The 11,361-nt window shown below is 37.2% G+C and overlaps 1 protein-coding gene across 1 annotated transcript in view; it reads right to left on the bottom strand.

Moving 5' to 3' along the window:
* The window catches only part of LOC122059913 (agamous-like MADS-box protein MADS4), a 75,110-nt gene extending 67,472 nt beyond the window's left edge, over positions 1–7,638 (bottom strand). The window contains exon 1 of the mRNA XM_042622984.1: positions 7,294–7,638. Coding sequence (XP_042478918.1) covers positions 7,294–7,625 — 332 coding nt within the window. The 5' untranslated portion in view covers positions 7,626–7,638. The remainder of the gene's footprint in view (positions 1–7,293) is intronic.
* Positions 7,639–11,361: the final 3,723 nt, after the last annotated feature.

Genomic DNA, 11,361 nt, shown 5'->3' with positions numbered 1-11,361 from the left:
TATGACTTGCTACCTTGGTTTCCAGCAGCTTCCTAAGCCTCTAATGGTGGCTATGGATGAAGTGCAAGAGGATGGAAGTCTTTCATTCAAACCTTTAGCCTTCCACGAGCTTCAACTCGTTTTTCCGACCACCTCAGCAAACCCTCTGCCTGATTTCTTCCCTTTGATGTGTAGAGCTCGGAGAGATGAAGAATCTCCAACTTGAATCACTCAAATCCGACTTAAAATGAGGGAGATATGACCTTTTTAAGTTGGAGCAATGAGATAGCCTGAAATGGAATCTTCGTACGAGTGGCGTAGGCTACACCGGCGGCGCGCGCAACAGGGGCGAAATCTGACCGTAGATCTCATATAAGAGATCTTATAATCCAAACCATCCGATTAAACCAACGGACAACAGATCCAAACCGTTAGATTTGAATCTCGATGACGTCATCATGACGTAAGCGCTGACATCGTCAGAAGTGTTGTCGATCTATGATTGGTTGCTTTTCCGGATTTTAAGGGAGCTTGTCTTCCATTCACAAAAGTGAAAATGCATATTGACCGTTGGATCCGAATCTTCCATGATGGCTTTAATCAGATTTCATGAGATCATTAAGATCGGAATCCTTTTTATACCTTCTGTACACGTGCGAAACACAATAACATACCTTGATATAGTGTAGCGCCAGTGCATCAAGAATTATGCATCTAACCAATAAAATCCCACGCGCAAGCATCTATCTCGTCCATATCACACCAAAATCTCAGCAGCCTTTGGATGGGCATCAAGCCTACGTGGTCGAATCTTGGCCGTCCATTTCACTTCCCTTTACTCCTCTTTATTACAATCAAGCCCCTGACTCTATATGTTTCAGTGCTTAAAGACCCCTTGCAACTCAGACCTTCAAAATATTTAAATTACACAAAAGCCCTTCGAATTTCTAAAATAAAATCCGAAAAATCCACCCAACACCGAGAGCAACTGATGGATTTTCGGTTTGGATTTTCGAACCGACTTTACGGAAACGCTTATAACTTTTTCATACGATATCCGATCGATATGAAACGAAGTGCGTTGGAATCGTAACTGGATGCTCTACGACTTTTCAGAAGACTCAATCATCTGAATCATCCATGTAAAAAGACCAAAATGCCCCTACACATTTCCAATGACGTATCTTTCTCATACGCAATCGGAATGCGATGAAATCAAACCCGTTGGAAAGATTGTATTTTTTTCGTATTGTTACATGTAGAACACTTCCTTTAAAAAAATCATCTTCAATGCCGAAACTGCCCTCGACTGCCATAAATGCCGTAACTTCTTCATACGGTATCGGAATGTGACGAAATCAAATGCACTGGACTAGGAAAATTACAATCTATCTTTTTCATGAAGAACCAATCTTCCAAAAATGTCATTTTCATTGCCAAAAATGCCCTCGATCGTAAATAGGCCAATTTTGCCAGTTTTGACCCAGAAACCCGCACCACCTATTAATGATGTATTAAACCACTCCATGCATACCAAGCTGCTCTGTTATCTCATCGGTGATATTGGATACTGCCATGTCATCATTTTCATCCACGTCACCCAAACTGGCCACGTCATCACCGCCACGTGGCCGAGTTGCCAACAAGGACAACCATAAAACAACAGATAGAGGGTCTTTAGCACACAAAAATTGTGTTACAATTGGCTGAAGCTGGACTTGAGTTAGCCTAAGCCAATGACCGGCCTTGTTTGGACTGGTCCAAGTCTTGGGCTTGAACACTTCATGGCATTGTGGGCTTTAATTTGAATACAAGCCAATCTCCTTGGTTGTATGGGTTGGTTAAGTGGGGCTTCACTTGAGTGGTTACGTGCTTTACACAAGCTGGCTTTACACAAGTTGTATCAGTGATCCCACTTAAGAAATGAACCCAATTAAATAGTTAGACCACATTCAGGATCTCTTTTTTATTTTATTTTTTTCTTGCTCAAAAAATTAGGATTAGAACTAAAAAATCCCCAAATGGTTGACATTGTGGCCACAAAAAAAAGCTTTTCCCATTTGAAGATTTCATTCAAGTACTGCAAATATTGAGAAGATTATCATGATCTCCACACATGAAATAACACAAAAGATGTGGAAACTAGCCTAGTAAGTTTTAATGGAATCCACCAGTAGTCTATCATTTTTTCTTACCATTATGGATGAGTATTTATTTGAAAGTTACCTACATAAACAATAGTTATAATGCAGAAACGGATAAAATGAATTGAAATTTAAAATTCCCATGTGTTTATTATCATAATCATGTTACTTGATGAGTGTCGTATTCGTGGTTTGAACAAAACCCACTAACATTTTCTAGTTATTTAAGCTAATTTTTTCTTTTATTAAAATCAACTAATCATTTAAGAAGTGTTCTAATGTTTTTTATTGGGAAAATTATGCCCCCCTCCCCTATAGTTTGCCGAAATTATGTGTGGGTCCAAGGGTTTGAGCGATTTACGCCCACTCCCTAACACTGACGGTATGAGTATTCTGTTACTTTCATACATCGAAGGACTTGAATACCCCTTTAGTAAAGATAGTCTTGATTTGAGATGACCATTATACCCTTTTAGACTGGAATACCCATTAAGTAGAGATTGTTCATAAAAGAGGGAACCGTTGGAAAAGGTGAAGTCAATACCTTTGCAAATCGTCCTCTGCAATCAAATCCAAGTGAAGAAGAAGCTTAGTTTCTACCTGAGCATTTGTACAAGGAGCAAATTAAGGATTGGGAGGTAAGAGAGAGAGAGAGAGTATCAACACCAGTATGAGAAGGAAAGGGATAAAGAAAGGGAACGGGAACACCGAAGGGAAATCATGGATCAAAAGAGTGAGGATGATGATGATGACACAAGAAAAAGGAGGCATAGGAGTAATGTTTATGAAGAGAGGAGGAAGAAAGGCAACGAGAAAAGGAGGAGGACTTGGCTGACAGATTAAGGGAAGAGGAAGAAATTGTTGATGCAAAGAGGAGGGCTACTGAGGAGCATTAGAGGCGGAAAGATGAACCCAAGGTTGAGGTAGCTAATGGAGTGGACAGGTCCATTGTGTGGGAAGAAAATATTGCTGAATAGGATTCTGAGGGTCTCTGTAATTGTAGAAAAACAAAAATCAGATGGAAGAAGACTTGTCTTCCATTTGTTTCGTGACCTTGTTCTTTCCTGAATGTGTATTAGTTTGCATAAGCAATCAAATGCCAATTTTGTTTTGGATTCTTATGAAGGACTCTTTTATTTTTGTTGAAAAATATCCCTCTGAGATGATTAATGTATTTGCCTGCCACTCTGTCAGTGTTTTTATTCTGCTTGGATTCTACCTGTTTGCTCTCACATTTGTGACTTTGAATAGCCATTTGGGGCAGGTGGGTGATGTTAATGAGTTCATCTTCGATAAATGATGTATAGACTGGTCGTCGGTATCTAAAAATGTAGTGTGAGGATTTGATTCTTTTCTACAGGTATGTGGTTGAAGTCGCATCAAAAAGATCTCTGTTATTTGCTTGAGGAAAATCGCAGCAACCTTCACCAACGTCAATCGCATCAATCGTCACCAGCGTCAATCGAACTTTCCACAAGGTTCTTACGGTTCCTTCCAGAGGTTGAAGATGTCGGCTTCTCCCTATTCCATCCAGAGGTTGAAGATTCCTTCTTTTCACGGTTCCTTCCAGACGTGGGACGATTTGCAGATTAGGGCTTGGAGAGCTACGGTTGAAGATGATGAAATTGAAAGAGGGATTTCCCACTTTTCTTAATTTTAAGTGAAGGGTCTTTCAGTCACTTTATTTCGTTCTGGGGGTATTCTCGGTATAAGAAATGTGACCTCACCACATAATAGTTTCAAACTCACGGTCACTAACAGATTGGACTCAAATGTAAGAATCTTTCATACTTCAGGGGAGGGGGTGTAATTATCTGTTTTTATTTTATTTATATGGATTATGCGATAGTTAAATTATGTTTCATCTAATTCTCATATAATGAAATATTCGCAATGAGAAATCTTGGACTTTTGGAGATAATCAGGTTGTTCCTATTAATAGGATAAAAATAACCCAACTATTTCCCACATTTTGGGTGCAAAAACGTAGTTTTGTAGCTTAAATGATGACCATAAGAAGTAGATCTTGTAATTATACGAATCTCATAACTAGTTTATGATGGCCTTACAAGGTCTAATCAATCCCAAGTTGTGAAGGAGCCTACAAGAGATTCAACATTTGTTCAACAAATATCACTCATGAGAAAATTCATGGAAGCTTGAAAATTTATATTGGAAAGCTTTATCAAGCCAAGAGTCATCAAGAATTGAAGCTATGAAGTCTTGGCAGCAATAGAGTTGGAATCAAGCTCCATAACACAATGTTTTAGCTTTAATTCTTTGTATCCCATTGTTTGTACACCTCTCATACCTCAAAAGCCCTTAATAAGTCACTAATGACCTAAGGAATAAACCCGCAAAGCCAGCTTTGTGGTTTGCTCTGTACGAGTACAAAAATTCGGTGTCATACATGTCTACAGTCTAGTGCAGGAGGTCTACACCTCTGGACATTCGCAAAACAGCATGAATGTCCACACCCAATGACACATGTTACCCCATCCAAGCACTTAATGGATTAAACGCTTAACATAGAATGCTTTTCACATGTAATCAACATTAGACTTGTAGAACTTCAAGATTATTATTTTTTTCCATTGAAATTTAGAATCAAATTGATCAAATTTAAGGAGAAGTTATGAGTCATACAACAGTCCATTCTGTTAGGACCCTACCTTGGCATGTGTAGAAATTTATTAAGCATTTTAGAACCCTTGAATTAATATTTGGCTTGGGCTCATAACCTAACAATTGTAGCTATCTGAGTATGCTTTCAAGTAGTTTAAGAATCGAGGCAATTTGAGCTTAGGCGAGAAAATTATGGTCAATATAATGAGCATTGTGCATATGTCCGTGAAGTAGTTTAGATGTCTATGCTAATGAGCAAAAGTACACACAAAGTCACAAACATCTGCCTACTTGCAAAGCATGCGGCTTCTTCTATGCCTACTACAGGTTGGGATGTTGTAGCCCCTACTTTCGTATTACCTAATGTTAATTGGAATGCTCAATTGAAACCTAGATATAGGTTCTCTTAACCTTGCTTTTCAAGTTTGTTTGAGTTGTTATTCTGTTGACAGTCATGCCGAAGGTGGACTGGTATCTCAATTGAGTTTTCTCTCATTCTTTGTTTATTTTAGATAGTGATTTAACAAAATTCCAATTCTAATTCTTAAAAAAAGAAAAATAGAAACAAACAATCATCCATCCGCCTAAGACAAAAAAAAATGTCGACCCTTCTATATATAACCGCTTGGAGTCCCAATGCTAGCTAGTTTTCAAACTGGATTGCTTGGCCATTAAATATAGGACTTTGGGCAATAATTTCACACATCTTTGATTCATATTTTTTATTTTTGATTTTGATAGAAGTTTTTATATTGTCACTCGATTGTATCAGAAACTTTAACAAAGTATCACTGAGAGTCTTTTATACAAAAAATAAAAACAAAAGGAGTTAATATAAATTAATGCTAAAATACCACCAAAAAATGGGTGTTTTAACTCGAAATATATTTAAGCCACAAAGATACTCATGACATAAATTAACTTATTATTCATCCAACGTTAATTTACTATATCAACTATCATGATAAAATTGACGAGGATTTCTCCCAATTGGGCAACCATGATCCTGACTGCTTAAAAATATGGAGAAGAAAATGTGTTCATCCACATACCAGATAACGTCATGATGTCTGAACCTCTTTCAACCAAAATTCTGACTTTGAGATTTTGGCCACCCTTAATGGAGGTGGAGAGGTTTTAGTGGTGTTTGGTAAGGCGGAAAAGAGACGTGGTTCAATGTTGAACGAGTTAAGAGCTAGATCAGTGATTGCTTTTCTTTCTATATTTACAAAAAGGGGTGGGGGGAAGGTGGGGTCAGATATAGACAAAGTGGGGAGCGAATACCAGAGTTTTTTTTTTTTTGGTACGTAGGAGGGAAATAGGTAACAGTAAGAGGCTTAACCTTGAGACCTCCTGAATTTTTTTGTACACCACAGTTCACCAACTACGCTAGTCAGTACCAGAGTTAATAAACAACAAAAATAATAGGGTAGAAGAGTTGTTTCAAACAAGTAAAAGGATTATCGAACACTTGGATTCGTGGATGAACTATTAAGATGCTTGTTTTGGCCTCTAAGACTTGTTAGCAAACCTAGTTCAGACGACGACAATCAGCGTGGAAATACGAGCGGATAGAGTAGTTTCAGAAACCTGGACTAAGTACTAGGCTCAAAGACACTGCAATGAGAGATCCATCGATTTCGGAGAGAAGAGCAGGAGAAAGACTACAAGCAAACGAGAGAGGAAGTGTCAAGACACAAACCGACGGATATTTTAATGGGAAGTGGATCCAGTACTCATGGTACATGGGTCATGAATGTCTATTCAGAAGAAATATTAGCTAAACCATTAAAAAGAAGAAATGAGAAAGGAGAAGCAGGAAAAGGAAAGCCTTATAAGAAGTGTCAGGCAACGTTAAATAAGTAATCACGTGGAGATGTACTAGAGGCAAAGGCGTAAAGGTCATCCATACGATTATACCTTGAAGCTTTAACCCAAAAAGGACGACTAGAGAGGACGAAGAAGAAGACGAAGACGAAGACGAAGACGAAGAAGAAGAATTTGAAAGAAATAAAAATAAGGAGAAAAAGAACAATCAGATACACCAGTGCAATTGCTAGCTGCCTAGTTAGCCTGAGTTAATGGTTGAGAACTTAAGCTACCTTTTCTTCGAATCGTTAAACTTCAATCTCCCTTAAGTGCATAAACCCAGCAAGCTCGATATATACAAATCTGCCTTAAAATCTAAAAGATTTCTGCTGTTCGAAAAAAATAATGTTTTCATCATCTATAAGGAGATTAAGAGGTTAAACGAAAATAGAACGCAATGTGCAGCTAATATATAATCGATCTGCTTTGTCTACCAGTTCCAGTTGCAGATCTACAAACAAAAACGAGACCACCGTACAGAAACTACTAAAAACGATGGAACAGTTTCGAGAGACGAAGCATTACAGAAATGAAAAGGAAATAAAGAGATAAGGGGATGGGATTTATATCTAAATGCAGAATCATAACGTCAAAGAAAATTGCAGAAACGGAGAAGAAACTAAGAATCAAAAACCTAAACACCAGAAAAATGAACATTTAGGTTAATCTATTTTACCTAGAGCTGCTGCAGAACTCGTACAACTTTCCTCTGGTAGAGAAAACGATCAAAGCAACCTCAGCATCACAAAGGACGGAAAGTTCATAAGCTTTCTTCAAAAGACCATTCCTTCGTTTCGTAAAGGTGACTTGTCGATTGATCTTGTTCTCGATCCTCTTCAACTCCACTCTACCTCTCCCCATCTCAGTAGATAAATCTAACGCCAAAAAAAGAAAGCAAAGTTGCAGAGAGAAAGAGAAGAAGTGAGAGTTCTGCTTTTTCCAAGACTTGGGTTCTGTATTTATATCTCTAATGTGTGGTCTAAGTATCCATCGTTTCTCTAATTTCATCCTGTGTCCATTCTCTACTCCGGATCTCCGGACATTATCCAGTAGTAAGCCCTAGCTGGTGTCCTAAAACTAATTAATTAATTAATAGAGGTTAATTAATTAATGGGGGAAGAGAATTTGCGGTTAAAAAGGGGTTTGAGTTGGAGACGTGAAAACCTTAAACTGCTGCTACATTTAATGCAAGAGGTCCCCATCGGTACTACGTGTCGACCTCTCGAGATATGAAACTCACTGTAACCCGACCCCGCATCAAGGGCAATCATGTTGTATAGCTTTTTGCCTTCTTGATTCTCACGTTAAATTACGAAAATGCACCCTTATTGCTTTGTAATGCCTTCGACAAGATTTAGGAATTGGTATGAGATGGACCCTCCTCTCCGGTATGCCAGTCATTTAGTGGACATCGGACGACTCGTAGCACTGGATCACGCATCCTTAATTGTCTCTCATTCATTCAATGTGCATTGAAGGGGATGGGGCAATTGAGAGGACGTCGTTTTGTACAAGATAGGTCATATCCACTGATTTCAATCACACTCGGCAGCAGTTGTAGTAAGTAGGGGTATCAATTATCAGGCCGCACCGGTAGTAAAGGTGTTAATCGATTCGATTTGATGTATATGATGTGATTCAATTTGATTCATATTTATTTGGTTGAAACCAAAATCACCTCATTTATTAAATAGTTGCATTTTCTAAAATCGTAACTGTTTAGTAAAAGGTTTTGGTTCCACGGTTTTTAAATGGTGTCGATTTTAAACCATTTTGATTGTGGTTTATTCTATATGGTTTCTAAACGGTTAGCAATCGATTAATAAGTTTATTCGCGTGCTTACTAAAATTTACTTTTGTTGATAAATGTTTCAATCTTGTATCAAATTAAATGAGGCATTGAACAAGCAAAGATTTATCTACATAACTACATATTAGGAATAAATTATTGAATAGACTGTTGAACAACCTCTATAGTCTTTAATTCTTCCCTAAATTAAACAATTGTGTTTTCTTAAAATAACTAAATATTTAATCATTATACGGGTTAATTGGATTGGTTTTGACGGTTTAAATGGTTCGATTTTCACAATGTCAATTCGGTTTAAAACCAACGGGTTAAACGGTTAAGACTGACCAAACCCATTTAACTAATCGGTCTTAAACTTGAAACCAGAACCGAACCATTTACTAAATGGTTTTGCGATTTCGGTGTAAATGGATCGGTTCGATTTCTGTTTCAAATTCATATCCTTAACCAGTAGACCCGACATAGCCCGATACATTTACGGCCCGACCTGGACGGCCCAATTAACAAACTTGTCAGGCTTGGGCCCGACATGTTTATTAAAATGGGGGTTCACGACATAGGTAACTAGCCCGACCGAACCAACACTTTTATAAGCCCGACTTGAACCGACTCGTTGTAGCCACACCCAACCTGACCCCTTTAGTGTTATATAAAATTCCTACTTTGCCACTACTAGCAAAAAACTAATTAAATTTTGTTACCTTTTGCTTTGTAATATGATTTGATTTAATTAACCTTTTTGTTTTGTAAGTTGTAATGGTCATCATTTCTTTTTTTCATTTTATTTTTTAAGAACAACTATAATCTCATATCATTTATCTTATTTATTAAAGAGTTGCATCACATATTTCTAGGCCTTCAACCCGCTTAAGAAAATAATTTTATGGTAGACACTTTTAAAGCCCGTTTAAAGTTCGTTTAGACTTAAATAGGTATGTAGCCCGGCTAAGGCCCGTTTAAGGAAGCCCGACACTGACTGGCTCGATTATAAACCGTACCATGCCCCCCAAAGCCAGGCCCGTATACTTAAATGGGCGTTCACTGTGCAAGGCTTCTAAGTGGTCAAACTCAATTAGCTTTGATCGAGACCGGCCCGATCCAACCGATTGACACCCCTAGTAGTAAGTGTATAATCCATGGATTTAGTTATTGGTATAGACCAATATCAATATCGGAGATGATCAGTAGGTATCGATCACTTTTGCCCCTTGTTCTTCACAAAAAATATGTTTTTTTACTGTTTACCCCTTAAACCATATAGGTAACTGATCAAGATCGGTCAAGGATCGGAGATCGATCTTAATCGATACCAATATGATAAGGCCAATACGATGCCGATACTTGAAACCATGGTATAATCACTATCTCTAGTAGATTTATGCAACGTTGGGTCTCTATTAAACCTTACTCAAGATTCATAGATTAGACTATCTCGTATTGTTATAAAGAGATCAATTTAGTTGCAGATACTCTTACAAAAACGAAGCGCAAGTCAGCATGATTCTTACTCCTGGATTTCTTCTCCTAAATTAATTCACAATGTTATGTGAGGTTTTTTTTTTCGGTAGAATTATGTGAGGATTTTAGCTTTAGGGAAGACTCTGTTATATGTTTGAAAAATTAATTGTATGGCAATTGAGATCTGCCTTTTTTATTTTAGAGCTGCTTGTAGCTTCTTACCGATGGCAATGCCTTAAGTGGGTGCCATTCGTGGCTCTTTCGATTGTATTTTTTTTTTTTTTGATGGCCATGCCAGAGGGAGATTTTAGTCAACCTTGTATTTTTCGCGTCTGAGTATGCTCGAAGATTAATCATTTTATACATATTATTTGACGATATAATATTTCTGATACATAGCAAAAAAAAAAAAGAAGGGGAGGGTGGGGGGAGGCATAAAAAATGTTCTACCTGTTCAAAGTTTGTAACTAAAGATCTCTACCATTGTCTTTTTTATTCCATTAAACAGTTTTACTCTGTATTCGTGTTGCTAGGTTCTGACTCGTTGTCTTTTTTATCCCACTTTCAAATCGTCATAAGAGATCTCTAACATTGTGCACATGTAGGAACTATATTACCAAATAATAAACTTTCTTTCATTTTATTCAATATTGGAATGGTGATGCATACAGAAATGGTGGCTATAGGAGAAATTTTGAAAACTATACTTGAAACAAATAATAAGTCGTAAGTGTACCCGGTGGGAAACCATTGCACTAGCAATGGTTATCATGTAAGGTTTTTGGGTCTTTCAGGGTGAGGAGGGAATTTCTTCATCTATAATGATTTGATTTTTCTTTTTCTTTTTTTTTGGGGTGTGTGTGTGTCAAATGTGACTTTTATGGTCAAACTCTGAACTCTTGAATTATGAGTTCCATTGTTAAACTCCCACCCCTTGTTTTATTTTTCATTTTTGTGGTTGGCGCCCCTTATCTTATGAAGTCTAAAATACTTCCCGCATCCAATGGAAGGCCTACCCCCAACCCCCAACCCCCTTCCACCCCTCCCCAGAAAAAAAATAAAAAAATAAAAAATGAAGGGTATAATATGGTAGTTTAGATAAATCTATCTTCAGTGTGAGTGAAAGGAAACTCAATCTATGAATATATGATCGGAATTGCATATGGTCGATCTATGATAACAATTAAAAGATAGTCTCACCAAATCAATCTCATCACATGGAAACAGTTTTCTGAATAATTTGCATGTACAAGTTAAAATAATTTAATCAAAATCAAATCAAACCGTTTAAATCATAATCAGTAAACCGTTTATTAATTGATTCGATTTTGATACTAAGAAGTGAAGCCATTTAATAAACAATTCAGTTTGGCATTCTATATACATTTTCTAATGTTTTTAGTTGATTTAAACCATGTAAACTAATGTAAATTTATTTTATTTCTTAAGTCACAAATTTTTTTTTTTTTTTTTTTT

Source organism: Macadamia integrifolia, chromosome 13 (assembly GCF_013358625.1).
Source record: "Macadamia integrifolia cultivar HAES 741 chromosome 13, SCU_Mint_v3, whole genome shotgun sequence".
Classification (NCBI taxonomy): Eukaryota; Viridiplantae; Streptophyta; class Magnoliopsida; order Proteales; family Proteaceae; genus Macadamia; species Macadamia integrifolia.
Note: the sequence above shows the minus strand (reverse complement) of the source record. Positions and strands in the feature narration are given on the sequence as shown.